We start from the raw sequence: 17,639 nt of genomic DNA, 5'->3' as shown, positions 1-17,639 counted from the left end.
GTACGGCCGTTCTTATGTTCTTATGTTCTTATGCGGTGCCTTCCCCACGCAGCCCTCAGCACGGCCTGGAGCGCATCGCGCCGGCTCCAGCCATGATTTAAAGGGCCTGGAGCTTGAGTCACTGTGGCAGTCGCAGCAGCAGCAGCAGCGTGGAGCCCCGAGATCTTCGGAATGAATTGCTGGGGCGTGGGGCAGTTGCCCCGTCTCTCCCATCAGCAGGCCTGCTCACAGTGAAAGACTCATGGAGCTCAATCTGTTCCATTCATCAAAGAGAAGGTTACAGCTCAGGCACCAACTTACCCTCGGGGATGGGGAAAAGGGCTCGACCCTTCCTTCCGCCCTAGGTCCTGCCCCCATTCCATCCCTGCCCCCAAGCCTCTGCCCACACCCCGTCCCCAGAGCACACCCCATCCAAGTTCCTCCCATCCCTCACGGAGGGTCTCGAACACGGTGAGAGGCATGCTTGGCAGGAAGGGGAGGAATTGCTCAGTAGGGCCACAGGTGGGGAAGCGGCACTGGGACAAGGGGGGGGGGAGAAGCTGTTAACTTCTCTCTAGGGGTGCTCCAGCCCCACAGCACCTAAGGAGACGGCCCCTATGGGTTAAGCAGTGACTTGGTCACCGTCTGAGTACCTACATGGGGGACAGAAATCTGACAGCAGGAGGTTCCTCAATCTGGCCTAAAACGCGGTAAGAGCCAATATCTGGGAGTTGAAACGAGACAAATTAGGAGTAGAAATAATGCAATTTTTGAACAGTGATGGTAATAAAGCAATGGAACATTTTACCAGGATTCTTCCTCACTGACAGTGGATTCTTCCTCACTGACAATTAAATCAAGCTCTAGTCCAAACAGGCATTAATTCAGGGAAGCCGGATGGTTTGTTTTATAGGAGGTCAAACTAGATGCTCACAATGATCCCTTCTGGCTTTATAATCTATGCATCTGGATCACGTAGGCATTGAGTACCGTCTATGCTAGTACAGCCTATCAGTGTAGGTTACAGGGTGGGACACACACACAAGGTGGAGCTTTAGTGGCAACACAAAAGCACCATAGATCTCAGGTGTGAACAACTGCAGGAATCGTGATATGATAGCAGCAGAGGCAGTAAGCCTAGCATGAGGGCAGCCACCCAGCAGAGATTCAAATGCTGCCCAGGTGATAAGCAAAGCACCCACAGGCAGCAGCATGTGTTTCTACTGGTGGTGCACATCCTCGTATGCCTTGGTGCATACAACAAAATTTATTCTGCACATAGATGGAAAAAGTTAAGTGGGAACATTGTTTGGCAGGTTTGGGTTTATATTACACTATTCTTTATTTAATTTTACTAAAAATGGGACATGTTAAAGTGGGTTATAATGTATAGTGCCATACAAGCGATACTTTCAGGACCAAAACACAGTACAGGGCCACCCAGAGAAGCACTGAACTGTGAACACACTAAACAGGGGATTGTAAGATAAGCAATCCAGGAAAGCACAAATACCACGAGGAACATTTTTCACATGCTGACCCATTCGAAAAATACGATTTTGGAAGTTTTGTTTTCTCTCATTCTGTGAGGAAAGTAAAATGTAAGCCACAGAAGATGCTTTGTGGGACTGTTGCCAGAAGTTGGTTAGGTTCTGATAGATATTAGATAAACTACAGCCAGCCAAGGCAGAAGTTTTCTAAATCCACAGACAAAAGTTCAAGTGACCAAAATTACTTGCAGGGAACAGCAAACAGGACCAGTACCAAGACAGGACTTAGGATTCAAAGAAAACACCATGTAGGCTAAGTAGCATCACACTTCACTGGTTTCTGCCTTGATAATACTAACCAGACATTCCAACACTGCATGACTCTAGGGCTTGAATTACAAAAAGAGCTTATCTGTGTCTTGATGTGATCCTTGCTGGCTCTAGTTTGCATACAGTCTTTTACAACGTCTCTCATCTCACCAGGAGACTATCCATTACAATCTGAGAGTCACTCACTGTGTGCAACATTAACGTTTCTTTCAATCTCCCTTCTCCACTCCCTCCATTTCCTAACTACATTCTTTTTGGATGTAGCCATCCCACAAACCCTAAAGCTCTGTAGGGTTTACCCGCAAACCATTTAACAGGGGTGGCATTTTTTTCTGGCCTCCTTGATTATTTACAAGCTTTTGTTCTCACAAAGTCCTGTCTGGGAAAGGGCTGGGTGTTTTCCATAGATTTGCTCTGTATGCGGAACTCTTAATTCAGTCCTACTGCTACCTCCACCAAGGTATTTGATCTGAGGAAGTGGGTCTGGCCCACGAAAGCTCATCATCTAATAAACCATCTTGTTAGTCTTTAAAGTGCTACATTGTCCTGCATTTTGCTTCAGCTACCCCAGACTAACAGGGCTACATTTCTATCACTATTCCACCAAGGAATCTCCGTGGTAAAAACGTCTACTCACCCCCATTTCAGAGTTGCTACTAAAAGTATTAGAAGTGAGCTCCAGCCCTTACAGAACAGATGACTCCGACCTCAAGGTCTCCCCTACAGCGTCAGGCCGCCCTGTGTAGCCCAGACTTCCTTCCCTGTTCTCAAACCAAACCAAACCACCCAGCCCAGCCCAGACTAAGCGGGCATGAAAAATACCCGCGGCTTCATAAACCTGTTTAAATTGATAAGGGCACGTGCGGCGCTGCAAAAATTAAATATCGATTCCTTTCCACTTTGCTGCTTCCCCAGGCTTCCGCCTCGGTCGCCTTCTGTCAGGATTTCGCTAATGAATGGCTCATTTTGTACATCTGTGTTCAAGGTCTCAACTAGCGCCCGGTCTCAGCCGCTCGCTCTAACTACAGCCAGGCGTTGATGGGCATTCATCAGAGGAAAGCGCTGGGCCGCCAGCCGCCAAGAGAAGGGGCCCGGGGCAGTCTCGAACTCGGGAACAGTCACGAGAAAGGCTCCGCAGAGATGGTGCCAGCAACACCTGAGAGAAGCCAGAGGTCAACGGGGCCTGATCCTGCCCCCCAAAGTCAATGGCAAAACTCTTCTCAGGTCCAGTTCCGCCGGGGATTCAGTCCCCTCCCCACATTGCCTCAGGCACTTACTCTAGTCCCTTAGCTCTAGCGGGGTTTGGAAACTGACAGATGCCCACTCGGAGCGAAGCTTCGCCCGCAGGTAGGGAAGGGGCCGCTCCCCACTCTCCAGCCAAAGCCCCAGCAGCCTGCCCTGCCCGGGAGCACTCAGCCCCTGCGCTGCGCGCACCGGACCCCGGCTCGCCCAGTTTCCAAGGCGCGGGCGGATGCTGCTCTGCGCGCACCGGACCCCGGCTAACCCCGTTCCCAAGGCGAAGGAAGATGCTGCGCTGCGCTCACCAGACCCCGGCTAACCCCGTTCCCAAGGCGAAGGAAGATGCTGCGCTGCGCGCACCGGACCCCGGCTCGACCAGTTCCCAAGGCGCGGGCGGATGCTGCGCTGCGCTCACCAGACCCCGGCTAACCCCGTTCCCAAGGCGAAGGAAGATGCTGCGCTGCGCGCACCAGACCCCGGCTAGCCCCGTTCCCAAGCCTAAGGCAGATGCTGCGCTGCGCTCACCAGACCCCGGCTAGCCCCGTTCCCAAGGCGAGGAAGATGCTGCGCTGCGCGCACCGGACCCCGGCTAGCCCCGTTCCCAAGGCGCAGGCAGATGCTGCGCTCCGGAGCCACACAGAAAGTTGGAAGCGGTGCGCTCTCGGGCACAGCCATGTGCCGCTACCCGCGGCCAGGGCAACGGGGCCGAGCCGCCCGCCCGCCCCCCCTCTCCCAGCCAAAGTGGGCAGCCGAGGGGGCGCAGCGCTTACCTGCCCCAGGTTCAAGTAGCCGTAGGCGGAGGCCAGTCTGGCCGCCTCGCCCGGCCCGCCCAGCACCTGCACTGCCCAGTGGTTGGTGTAGACGGGCCGGGAGGGCGCAGGCAGGCAGGCGGGCAGGGCGAGGAGCAGCAGCCAAGCCGCGGCGGGGCGCATGATCGGGCGGCGGGCAGCGGCTCCGGCTGGCGCGCTGCGGGGAGAGGCTCCGGCTGGCAGAGCCGTACCGCGGCTGGGCGGTGGGGGGAGCTTTGCCTTTTAAAGCGGCCTCCGTGGCTGCTGCGGGGAGGAGCGGGGGGGCTGCCCTGCCTGCTTTGGGAAGGGCTCCGGCCGGGGCGTCCCGCGGGGAACCAGAGATTCCGCTGCCCGCACGGAGCCCCCTAGCCTGGGACCCGGCACCTGCCTCCCCCACTTCCCAGCGCCCCTCCCACCACACACCTAGGGATGAGTTACCTGCCTGCCAGGAAGCAGCCTCCCCTCAACTCCATTCTCTGCACGGGGGGGGGGGGGCGGCTTTGGAACCACCCACCTCCCCACACTCTGCCCTGAGTAGCCCTTGGGTGCAGGGCCCCAGAACCAGAGCCCGCCGGGCACCCGGCCTCTACATGGAAGTAATAGGATCACCCCAGCCAAGACCTAACTCCCAGGCAGAAGGGACCCTCATCTGCAAGTTTTCACCCTTTTCTCATTGCTGGACTCCACAGAATTTCACATGGAGGTGCAGACCCCTAGGGGATTCTTAGACAGTCTGTGGACCACCCTCTCCCCTCCTCCACACACACCCAGAGGTCAATGGGCCATAGGTTGAATTCCATGGATTTAGCCTGAGCTCCTGTATCACCCCAGCCAGAGAACTTCCCCAAAACAACTGCTGGAGCAGATCCTTTAGAAAACCAGCCAGTCTTGAAGTAAATGTTGTAGGGGATGGAAAATCCACTGGGTCCAAGGGCTAATTACATTCACTGTTAACTATATAGGCCGTATTTCCTGTCTGAATTTGTCTAGCATCAACTTCCAGCCATATGTAAAAGGCTGTAAACAGGAAAGGCAGGAGCTGTCTGGTTCAGTGTTGTGGATAGTGCCTAGCAGCCTAGCACACGGGTGGGCAAATCCCAGCCCAGGGGCCGGATCTGGTCCTCCAGAGTTAGCCCCTGGAGGTCCCCATTGCTATGTTTACCTGCGCCTCCCAGGCATGGGTGATTGGAGCGCCCATTGGCTGTGAATCGCCATTCCTGGCTAATAGCAGCGGTTGGAAGCAGTGTCCCAATCTGCGCCACTTCCAGCAGCTCCCATTAGCCAGGAAAGGCGATCAATCGGCAGCCACCAGGAGCTGCAATAGCTGCACCTGTGGAGGGGCAGGTAAATATGGCAGTGTTCCCTGCCAGGAGCTAACCCTGAGGAACTGCCACTTTACTGCCCATGCCGGCCAAACACAATGGTGCCCTGATGCCCAATGGCGCTCTCAGCTGCTACTCTCATCAAAATAGTGATAAATCAAGGGAGGACTGGAAAGCTTTGGCCCTCGGTGGATAAAGGGTAAGAAACAGCAGCCGGTGCAGGGAAAAACAAAACTGCCCTTGGGAGAGCATTAGTGACGAGGATTTGGGATGATTTATTCTCTGTTTCACGAGGGATTTTTAATTGTCTGTGTGTTGTCTGGAAGGTAACACAGGGCCAGGGAGCCCTAGGGCAGAGATTAAGGATTGGAAGGGGTTTGGGACTGAAGAGGGGCGAGATGGAGGGGTTGCAGCATGCGGAAAGGAGGGGGGGAGTTTAGGCATTCCCTTCATCCCCTCTCCCCCGTTTTAATTCCTGCCATGGGATATCAGTTACCATTTCTTTAACTACTCAGATTTTTCTGTGCCAGGGAGATGAAGGCCGGCTATGAAAGAACCGGCTCCCACGCAGAGACTGTGTGATGCTCTCACCTTACCCAGCTCCGTTCGCTGATGCAAGCGTGACAGATGGAAATAAAAGAAATAAGATCCATCAGTGTGAAGTGAGGCAGGTGTTAGGTGGGCCCCCCAGACACCCCATGGAGCCTGCAAGTGCCTCAGCCATCACTAAGCAGGTTGACATGGGCAGTGCTGTGGTGACGGGAGGAAGCGGAGGGCAGATAAAACCCTAAGAGATAGAGCCTAGAGGGCCCAATCCTCAGCTAGTACACAGTGAACGCAGGCCAGGCAGAGAGATGCGTCTCCCAGTGAAGTCAAGGGGAGTTTTGCTGTTTACTTGAATGAAAGCAGAGTTGGTCCATCATGGACACAGGGCATTGGCTTCTGCAGTCATTGGAGCTGGCCCATTGAGAGGAGGATGCCTCTGTGGACATGTCTACATTACAGCCGGGCGAGAGGCAATGCCCAGGGCGGGTAGCTCATCTGGTGCTAGTGTAACCCCCCGCCCCACACACACACACACACATACCCACCCCCTCCAGTACCCCCGGCCGGCCCCCTCCCCGGGGTGGCCCTGACAAAGGCCGTAATGCTAATCTCATCACAAAATAAGTTACAGCCCATCCATGGTGGGCCAATCCAGGCACAAAGAGAGATCATCAGAAAGCTGTATGCGCTCTGGGGTAAGATTCAATCACAGCGTAGAGCCAGTTCTAGGAAACGCTTAGAAACACTGAGCCAAATGTACTCCCTGGGTAACCCCACAGAAGGGTTAGCTGGGATGAATCTGGCTGGTTAGCAGGAAGCAAATCCAATCAATGGTGCCAGACTGACAAAAGCAGAAACACTAACAGCAAGCCGGGCTGATCCAGTTAGAAGCCTCTGAGAAACAGTGACTCAAGGGGGCTTGTTAAGCGTGGCGTTCGGTATAGCAGAATCACGCCCTGCTGGAATGCTGTAAGAAGAGCCATTTCTGTACCTCGTGCAAGTATACCTCAGTGCTGGCTCCCTCTTGGATGGGCAGGGTCTGAAGACATAGGAACAGCCATGCCTGGGACTGGGACTGACTTGCCGGGGAGGAAGGAGAGAGTGCAGGGGGAGAGTTTGCCCAGAGAAAAGTGCTCATTCATTATGGTGAGCAGGGAACATGGTACGTTGGGCTTTTAGGGGTTGGAGCCAGGCTTGGGAGGCAGGGTTTGTGGGCTCCATTCCTAGCCAGGCCACCAACTCAAAAACCTGGGCAAGTTTTTAACCTCCCCGGGCCACAGTTTGTCCCCTAGCAGAATGCGCAAAATGCACCTGGAGCGCCTTGGCTGAGAGGTACCTAGTGCGGTTGGCAACTCATAAAACAGCCCATTGACAGCTGCATTTGCTGAATGGAGCCTGTCCAGCCCCTCTCCACTAAGCTGACAGTCTCAGAGGGGTAGCTGTGTTCATCTGTAACTTTAAAAAGGAGTAGTCCTGTGGCACCTTAGGAGCTAACAAAAACATACACAGTAGCATGAGCTTTTGTGGACAAAACTTACCTCCTCAGATGAGCTGAAGGGAAACCCAGACATTTATAACAGAAAAAGGAGGGGGGAAAAGATACCTGTCACTTGTAGGACTAGGGCTAATGAGGCTAATTAAGTGGGCTGGAAGTGTCCCAGTCTTAGCTTTTGATGTAAAAATGAGGTGTTAAATGCAGGGAAGGCTGGCTTTCAGTTAATTAAACAACAAATGGTCTGGTAGCAATTTATAGACTAACAAAACACATAGATTAGTGATAGAGATGCAGCTGTGTGAGTATGATCTAGCTGAAACAAAAGACAGAACTATGTAGCACTTTAAAGACTAACAAGATGGTTTATTAGGTGATGAGCTTTCGTGGGCCAGACCCACGTCCTCAGATCAATTTGTGGAAGAAAATTGGCACAACCATATATAACCAAAGTGATACAATCCAAACAATGAATGCATGTGAAATTGACAAATCAAATTTTAGAACAGAACCTTCCCCCCTCACCTCCACTCTGTTCTAAAATTTGATTTGTCAATTTCACATGCATTCATTGTTTGGATTGTATCACTTTGGCTATATATGGTTGTGCCAATTTTCTTCCACAAATTGATCTGAGGACGTGGGTCTGGCCCACGAAAGCTCATCACCTAATAAACCATCTTGTTAGTCTTTAAAACACATAGATGGTATTGTGAGCTTTCCTGGGCACAGCCCACTTCTTCAGATGACCGGAGTTTTGAGTTTAGGATGTGCAGACCCAAAATAAATAAATAACCCAAAATAAATAACTTTCAGTTAATTGTTTATGTCCCTTGTAGGGAAGTCAAGTGACACTTTGATGGCTCCCTCCCATGGGAAATAAAACAGACCTGCAGGGATTACATGAAATCCCTCTCTTCCAGGCATGCATTCTGGGCCCCCCGGCTCAGCCATTACTCAAGAATGTGTTTTTTAAATATAACAAAATTCACGAGGCATTTCAAATGGAAGAGGTTATGCTGGCACAGGTGATAAGACAATTTACTAACCCATGTGAAGGAGCAAGTTTAATGACTCAGTCTGCCAGCTGTAAATTATCAGACACTCTCTCCCTGGTAGAAAGAAATACGCTTGTCAATCATGGTGCGTTTGTCCCATATGGAGCACTGGGCAAGCAAAGGTAGGACAAATATGAATAATAACGCTCCCCACTTCTACCGCAGCTTCCAAAGGATCTCAGAGCTTTGTAGAAGTGTTCATGAATTAAGCCTCACATCGCTCTGCAGGAGGTAAGAATGAGATGTTCGCTATCTGTATATTTCATCTCTTCCCATGACCCAATCGGAAATAATATGTTGCTGCTAAATAAGGTATCCTTATAACACACCAGAGATTAGAGCACTGCAAAACCATGGATATCTGCTTTATTTCTGTAGGCATCTACAGCTATGGATATGGATGCAGATATCCATGGCTAATTTTTGTGGAAATGGATGCAGATGCAAATTCTATATCTAAAACCCTGCAAATTTGCAGATATCCGCTTTTATCTGCGTGTATCAGCATCTGTGGATGTGAATGCAGATAGCTGTGGGTTCTTTTTGCAGATGTGGATGTGGATACCAATTTTATATCCTCACAGGGCTCTCCCTGTAAGGTATGTGGGAGCCAGCAGGGCAAATTCATCACTGTTACACTGACGGAGAAAGGGAGAATGATGCTCAGTGTAATTCAGAGTCAGGAGTTGCAGGTTCCCAATTTTTTGCTTAGTCCACTATCCCAGGCTAACTCCCTAAAGATTCATAGCTGACAAAGCTAGAAGGGACCAAGATGTTCATCTAGCCTGATCTCTTGTATGACTCAGGCCATAGGACTTCACTGAATTAATTCCTGCTTAAACCAGAGTACCTCTGTTATAAAAACCAACCCATCTTCATCTAAAAATGGCTAGTGATGGAGAATTCAGTCCAACCCTTGGCGACCTGTTCCAATGGTTAATTGCCTTCATGATTAAAAGTGCGTCTCTCATTTCTAGTCTAAATTTATCTCACTTCAGCTTCTAGCCCTTGTTTTTGTCAGCTAAATAGGGTAATTTCAATTGTCCATTTCCCCACCAATGGTACGTTCTTACAGACTGATCAAGTCACCCTTAACTTCTCTCCGATAAACTAAATAGATTGAGCTCCTCAACGCATTAGCTAGAAGGCGAGTTTTCCAATCCTCCGATATATCTTAGTGATAGAAATGTAGCCGTGTTAGTCTGGGGTAGTTGAAGCAAAATGCAGGACAATGTAGCACTTTAAAAGACTAACAAGATGGTTTATTAGATGATGAGCTTTCATGGGCCAGACCTTGTGTTTCTTCTCTGGACCTTCTTGAATTTTTCAACACCCTTCTTGAATTGTGGACCCCAGGAACTGGACTAAGGGTTCCACCAGCAGTCACATCAGAGCCAAACACAGAGGTAATAGAACCTCACTTTCCCTACTTGAGGGATGGTGTCAACAGCCTCTGTTTTCCAGAAACTGGGAATAGGCGACAGGGGAGAGATCACGGGATGATTCCCTGTTCTGTTCACTTCTTCTGGCATTGGCTGCTGTTGGAAGACAGGACACTGGGCTAGATGGACCTTCGGTCGGAATCAGTATGGCCATTCTATATTCCGGTTTATTCATCCAAGGATCGCATGGCCCTAGAACAGGGGTGGGGGGCCTTTTTTGGGTCAGGGGCCATGGCCCTAGGGATGTTAAATTGCAGATAATCAGCTAATCGAGTAGTCAATGGAATTTCCATCGACTTCTCAATAAAGGGGGAGGGCGTTTGCTACCCCCGCTGTGGCTCTGCCTTTGAAACGTACTAAGATCCACCTGGCTTTTATGACATTTAAAAGGCAGACACAGCGCGGGACTCGTGCTGGGTCCAGACGGCTGCGGCTCTGCCTTTTAAATATAGTAAGAGCCAGGTCGCCCTTGCCACATTTCAAAGGCCGCACCACTGCCCTTTTGCCTCCCCGTGGAAATGGTGCTGCTGGGGAAACTGGCTTTTGAGCTGGCTCCCCCCAGCACGCGCTCCTGCTCCCTCCTCCCCTTGCTGCTGATGTGGAGGCAGCAAGGGGGGGGGGTGGATGCGTGTGATCGACTCGACTACCCAATAAACTTAGGCTTTTTGGGGACTCAACTCTCGACTAGTCATTTACATCTCTACACTCACCCACAGAAAAATCAGTCAGAGGCTGCACACAAGTGAGACGCAAAAAAGAAAAACCAAACCCTCACGGAGGTGGCCCCCAACTGAGAAGGAGACAGACGCTCCCCACCTCCCCCTCACACACCAGAGCCTAGGGGGGCCCAGCCTAGTAGATTTTGTCTGCTCCAGCCCCATGGTGGGATGGCGGGGGGAGGGGACATGGAGCATCAGTGCGGACTCCCTGAGCCTGGGGACCCAGACTAGGCAAGCTGAGGGCCACTTTTGGCCCCCTGCCCTTAGGTTCCCCACCCCTGCTCTAAGGGAACGTTTCTTTTATAAAGGGGAGTTGATGTTACTCCTCAGGCACAGAGATTCACCTGAACAGATAGCGTGTGTCTAAACTACATGGCTCCATCGATGGAGCCATGTAGATTAGGCTGATCGGCAGAGGGAAATGAAGCCGTGATATAAATAATCATGGCTTCATTTAAATTTAAATGGCTGCCGTGCTGAGCTGACAAACAGCTGATCAGCTGTTTGTCGGCTCAGCGCGCTCGTCTGGACACTCCCGCGCTGACCTAAAAGCCCTTTATCGACCTCCCCGTTATGCCTCATAGGACAAGGTTTACCAGAGAGGTCGATAAAGGGCTTTCAGGTCGGCGTGGGAGCGTCCAGACTAGCACGCTGAGCCGACAAACAGCTGATCAGCTGTTTGCCGGCTCAGCGCGGCAGCCATTTAAATTTAAATGAAGCTGCGATTATTTGTCGCAGCTTCATTTCCCTTTACTGATCAAACAAATCTACATGGCTCTGTCAATGGAGCCATGTAGTTTAGACTTACCCATACTGTCCTCTGCACTGGACATGTACAATCGCCATTGGGTGTTTTGGGGAGAGGATACTGTCCACGAGGGGCAGCGGAAACCAACAAACCCCTTGGGATAAATACCCGCACCCCAGCAATACTACAGACCATTGGGTTTTGCATCATGCCAGGCACGAGCAACAAGAGGGGCCATATCTCTCCCCTCGTGATTAAAATGAGTTGGCACTTAGATCTTGGGTGGTGCTGCCTTGTGAATGACCCGGCCTCAGAAGGGGTTGGTGTGATGATGGACAGCAGTAATACATCAGCCCGGTGCGCCCCTGATCTGTTACACCGGGGTTTCCCACCTATGGGTCGCAACCCAAATATGGGTCGCCATTACATTTCAAAAGTGTCTCCCCAGGTGGCTCTGGCCCCCTTCCTTCCCACCGTTTTTGACTTGCCTTGGGTCACCAAGTCTTCCTGAATTGTCAAAACGGGTCCCCATCTGGAAAAGGTTGGGAACTTCTGGGTTACACCAACACAGCACCAGGGAGCTGTTCCTTTGTGGTGCCTTTGTGGCTGAGCAAGACCCTCAGAGTCGGTGTGGAGCAAGAGGCAGTTGCTTGGCCCCAGCAGTGGCGTGTAATAATTACGGGCTTTGCACACTGCATCTAAGGGACGGCTATAAAGGCTCCGCTGGTCAGAACCCTCACTGAAGTCAAGGGGAGCATCACCTCGTAAGTGTGTCCCATCCCGAGGCAGTGCAACCCAATGGCCACCATCTGTACATTATCCTCGAGTCACAGAGTAATATGGCCTAATGGCCAGAGTCCACAAGGCAGCCTGTGAGTTGCAGGACAGCATGGCCCGATGGCCAGAATCTATAACACAGCCCTGGAGTTCAGGGCAGTACAGCCTAATGGCTAGAATCTCAGGGGTTTGGGACAGCAGCCTGGTAGGGGGTCCAGACCCACCCTCCTCCACCGGACCCTGACCCAGGGCCTATGTGGGAGACTGATCTACCACATGCTCCACAGGTAATCCCAACACAACACGCTGAGCTCACTCGGGTGGGAGATACCACTTGCGCACTCTGCCTGGGTCACTGCCTACCAGTTCAGGTGTTGGGGGGATCCCCGTAGTTCCAGGGTCATCAGACTCCGCAGTGCCACCTCCTTCTGCAGTTCCGCTGGGTCTGATATAGTCTCCTGGGTCTCCGGTTCCCATTGTCTGAACGGCTGGCTGGTCCACCTCAGGAGCTCCTCTAGTAGGTCCTTCCTCTCTACAGTGTCCACCTGAGCTGCTCCCTTTTATACTACCTTGGAGCATGCCCAGTGTGGTTGGGGGGTGGGACTTCCTTTGTCCACAGGCCATTAAGCTCTCCTGGCCCAGCGCAGGGTATGCATACCCCGTCCCAGGGAGTCGTGCCCGAACTAAGGTCTGCAGGACTGGAAACTTAATAGAAGCTGGTGGCAGATGCAGAGAGGCACTGAACTGGCCCTGAAATCAGTAGCAGACGGTGCTTCTCACGTTAAGTCCATGACAAACGATGCCCCCTTTCCATCTCTGCTTTTGTTTAAACTCATAATCCCCCATATTCTTGAGGTGCCCTGAGAGATTTTTATGGGGGAGGCGGCAGCACACAGAGCCTCCCCTCAGCTCCCACAATGCAGAGAGCCACAGGGGGCAGCCACAGCGGGTACTGCTCCATGCGGCAGGGGAGGACCGTGGGGGAGATTAAAAGACTTGGCAGGCTGGATCTGGGGCCAGATCTTATCCACCCGTTACAGACCAATACTAGAAGTCTAAATAATAAGATGAATGATCTTCAGTGCCTCGCGTTGAATGAGGGTATTGATGTAAAGGGCATCACAGAAACTTGGTGAAAAGAGGGTAATCAATGGGACACAATAATGCCAGCTACAAAATATATTGGCAGGTCAGAGCAGGTTGTGCTGGTGGGGGAGTGGCACTATATGTGAAAGAAAGCAGAGAATCGAATGAAGTAAAAAACCTTAAATGAACCAAACTGTGCCACCGAGGGGTCTATGGGTAGTAATTCCATGCTCTAATAATAAGGATATAGCAGCAGGGATATATTACCAACCACAGGACCAGGAGGGAGATAGTGACAGTGAAATGCTGAGGGAAATTAGACTACAAAATAATAAACTGAGTACTAAAGGGGGATTCCAACTATCCCCATATTGCTGGGCACATATCAACTCAGAATGGGATGCAGAGATAAAGTTTCTTGACATTTTTAATGACTGCTTCTTGGAGCAGCTAGTGTTAGAACCCATAAGGGGAGAGGCAATTCTTGATTTAGTACTTAATGGAGCACAGGATCTAATCCAAGATGTAACTATAGCTGGACCACTTGCTACTAGTGACCATAATACAATTATGTTTAACATCCCCGTGGTGGGGAAAACACTACAACGGTCCAACACTGTAGCATTTAATTTCAGAAAAGGGAACTACACAAAAATGAGGATGTTAGATAAACAGAAATTAAAAGGTATATGTTTCTAAAGTGAAATCCCTACAAGCTACAGGGAAACTTTTTAAAGATGCTGTCATGGAGTCATACACTCACCCCACACCCATGGGGGAGTAGTCAAGTCCCTAGACCCTAGGGCTCTTGAAATTACGCCCCAATCCCGCACGTCCAGCAATTTCTCTCCAGGCCTAAACCCCTGTCCTTCTCATTGTGGCCATAGGGCTTACCTACAGAAGTCAGTGCTCAACACCACTCTTGCTGGGGCAGTGCGGCCTAACAGCTAGAGTCACTAATAAACACCCCTTTCACTGGGGCAGTGCCGCCTAGTAGCCGGAGTCACTAATAAACACCACTCTTACTAGGGCAATGCAGTCTAACAGCCGGAGTCAGTATATGGTGGGGGCAAACTCATGAATCTGGCTTCTAGTGTCACCCATGTGGTTGGGTAGGACCTCACATCACCACAGATGCACTGAAGTTGTACTGCAGCATTCTGCTGGTCCGGGAGCGGCACCATGCTGCGAAGATGGTGTCGCCAGGAGGGCTTTGGCTTCCTTGCTCACGCGATGCTGTTCCAAGAAGGACAGCTAAGCCGGGATGGGGTTCACCTTTCGAGGACCGGGAAGAGAGTATTTGGACACAGACTGGCTAATATAATGAGAGAGGGGCTTTAAACTAGGTTCAATGGGGACAGGTGACCAAAGCCCGTGGGTAAGTGAAAAGCCTGGAGACCTGGGAGATGGCTCAGAAATGGGAGGGAGCGTGGGTTAGAATAGCAGAGACTGAGGAGGACAAGGCAGAAGTAGGGAGCAAAATCAACGCCTCTATACACATGCAAGAAGTATGGGGAATAAGCAGGAAGAACTTGAAGTGCTAATAATAAACACAAGTGTGACAGTTGTGTATTATCCCACCATGTCTCTGTGATAACATGATTAGGATATGGGTATACAAGGGTACAGCTTACTTGGAAAGGATAGGCTGGGGAAAAAAGGGAGGTGGTGTTGCCTTATATATTAAAAATGTTTACAAGTGGACTGAGGTGGAGATGGACATAGGAGACAGACTTGTTGAGAATCTCTGGGTTAGGTTAAAAGGGGTAAAAAAAAACAAAGGTGATGTCATGCTAGGGGTCTACTACAAACAGAGGAGATAGATGAAGCTTTTTTTTAAACAACTAACAAAATCGTCCAAAGTGCAGGATTTGGTGGTGATTGGGGACTTCAACTATCCAGATATCTCTTGGGAAACTAACACAGCAGGGCACAGATTATCCAACAAGTTCTTGGACTGCATTGGAGACGATTTTTTATTTCAGAAAGTTGAGAAGACTACTGGCGGGAAGCTGTTCTTGATTTGATTTTAACAAATAGGGAGGAACTGGTTGAAAATTTGAAAGTGGAAGGCAGCGTGGATGAAAGTGACCATGAAATCATAGAGTTCATGATTCTAAGGAATGGTAGAAGAGGGAACAGCAAATTAGAGACAATGGATTTCAGGAAGGCAAATTTTAGTAAACTCAGAGAAAATATAGAAGTTAAACTTTAAAAAAAGAACACGTTAAAATTACTTAGAGTTAGATGTCTACAAGTCACCACGGCCTGATGAAATGCATCCTAGAATACTCAAGAAGCTGATAGAGGAGGTATCTGAGCCTTTAGCTATCGTCTTTGAAAACATCATGAAAGCTGGGAGAGATACAAAAAGTCTGGAAAAGGGCAAATATAAAGTTAATTATAAAAAGAGGACTAAGAACAACCCAGGAAATTACAGACCAGTCAGTTAAATGTCTGTGCCAAGGAAGATAATGGAACAAGTAATTAATTCATCTCCAAACATCTGGAAGATAATAAGGTGATAAGTAACCACCAGCATGGATTTATAAAAATGTCAGACCAATCTGATACCTTTCTTTGATAGAATAACAAGTCTTGTGGATAAGGGAGAAGCAGTGGACGTGGCATACCTAGACTTTAGTAAGGCATTTGACATGGTCTTTTATGACCTTCTTATCAATAAACCAGGGAAATACAACTTAGATGGGGCTACTGTAAGATGGGTGCATAACTGGCTAGATAACCATTCTTAGAGAGTATTTATTAATGGTTCACAATCATGCTGGAAGGGCATAACAAGTGGAGATCCACAGGGGTCTGTTTTGAAATTCATTCTATTCAATATCTTCATCAGCAATTTAGATAATGACGGAGGGTATGTCTACACTACCACCCTAGTTCGAACTAGGGTGGTTAATGTAGGCAACCGGAGTTGCAAATGAAGCCCGGGATTTGAATTTCCCGGGCTTCATTTGTATGTTGCCGGGCGCCGCCATTTTTAAATGTCCGCTAGTTCGGACTCCATGCCCACGGCTACACGCGGCACGAACTAGGTAGTTCGGATTAGGCTTCCTATTCCGAACTACCGTTACTCCTCGTGGAACCCACCACCTGCGTCCTCCGCGGCGAGAAAAGCCACTCTGAGAAACAAATCTGAGAAACTGTCCTGGACTGAGGTGTCATTAGAGGAGGTTTTGGAACAAACTGATAAACTAAACAGGAAAATGTGACCAGAACCAAATGGCACCATCCAAGAGTTCTAAAGGAACTAAAATGTGAAATTACAGAACTACTAATTGTAGTTTATAACATATCATTTAAATCAGCTTCTATACCAAATAACTGGAGGATAGCTAATGTGATGCTAATTTCTAGAAAGGGCTCCAGAGGTGATCCTGGCAATTACAGGCCCATAAGCCTGGGCAAATTGGTTGAAACAACAGTAATGAACAAAATTGTTAGACACATGAATGAACATAATTTGCTGGAGAAGAGTCAGTATGGCTTTTGTAAAGGGAAATGATGCCTCACCAATCTACTAGAATTCTTTTAAGGCATCAACAGGCATGCAAGGGGAATCCACTGGCTAGAGTGTACTTAGATTTTCAGAAAGCCTTTGACAAGGTCCCCCCACTAAAGGCTCTTAAAAAATTAAGCTGCCATAGGATAAAAGGAAGAGTCCTCTCATGGATTGGTAACTGGTTAAAAGACAGGAAATAAAGGGTAGAAATAAATGGTCAGTTTTCAGAATGGAAAGAGATCTGTACTGGGATTATTCCTATTCAGCATATTCATAAATGATTAGGAAAAAGGTGGCAAATTTTGCAGATGATATAAATTCCAATATGAATTGGAAAAGGGCTACAAAAATGATTACAGGTATGGAATAGCTGCCATCTGAGACTGGGATTTTTTTATCTTAGAAAAGAGACGACTAACAGGGAGCATATAATAGAGGTCTATAATATCATAACAGGTGTGAATAAAGTAAATAAGGAAGTGTTATTTACTTTTCATAACACAAGAACTGTGGTCATCAAATGAAATTAATGGACAGCAGGTTTAAAACAAGCCAAAGGTAGTCCTTTTTCACACAATGCACAGTCAACCTGTGGAACTCCTTGCCAGAGGATGTTGTGAAGGCCAGGGTTTGAACAGAATACAAAAAAGAACTAGATACATTCATGGAAGTTAGGTCCATCAATTGGTATTAGCCAGGACGGGTAGGAATAGTGTCCCTAGCCTCTGTTTGTCAGAAACTGGGAATAGGTGAAGGGGAGGGATCACTTGATTGCCTGTTCTGTTCACTCCCTCTGGGGCACCTGGCACTGGCCACTGTCTGGATAGTGGGCTAGATGGGCCTTTGGTCTGACCCAGTATGATCCTTCTTTTGTTCTTATGCTCCTCAGTCCTTATTTAGGCCCTAACGTAGTCCAATTTTTGGAAATGCTAATCACACAGGAGTGCGCATAATGGTCAATGAACTGAAAATCAGGCTTCTTGTTTAGGTACTTAATATGGATATAATTTCCAATTCTGAAAGTAATAGTGCAGGAGCAGATGACATTTTGCCTTATGAATGTCAATGAGATCATACTGCCGTAGATGAGGAGCAGTAGG

General features: G+C 49.2%; 1 protein-coding gene across 2 annotated transcripts in view; it reads right to left on the bottom strand.

Annotated features, from left to right (window-relative positions):
- The window catches only part of PCSK6 (proprotein convertase subtilisin/kexin type 6), a 153,425-nt gene extending 149,158 nt beyond the window's left edge, over positions 1-4,267 (bottom strand). Inside the window, exon 1 of one of the 2 annotated variants that reach the window (XM_075896922.1) lies at positions 3,809-4,267. In XM_075896922.1, coding sequence (XP_075753037.1) covers positions 3,809-3,970 — 162 coding nt within the window. In that variant the 5' untranslated portion in view covers positions 3,971-4,267. The remainder of the gene's footprint in view (positions 1-3,808) is intronic. The other variant, XM_075896921.1, reaches the window with a different exon arrangement.
- Positions 4,268-17,639: the final 13,372 nt, after the last annotated feature.

Source organism: Pelodiscus sinensis, chromosome 14, assembly GCF_049634645.1.
Source record: "Pelodiscus sinensis isolate JC-2024 chromosome 14, ASM4963464v1, whole genome shotgun sequence".
Classification (NCBI taxonomy): Eukaryota; Metazoa; Chordata; order Testudines; family Trionychidae; genus Pelodiscus; species Pelodiscus sinensis.
Note: the sequence above shows the minus strand (reverse complement) of the source record. Positions and strands in the feature narration are given on the sequence as shown.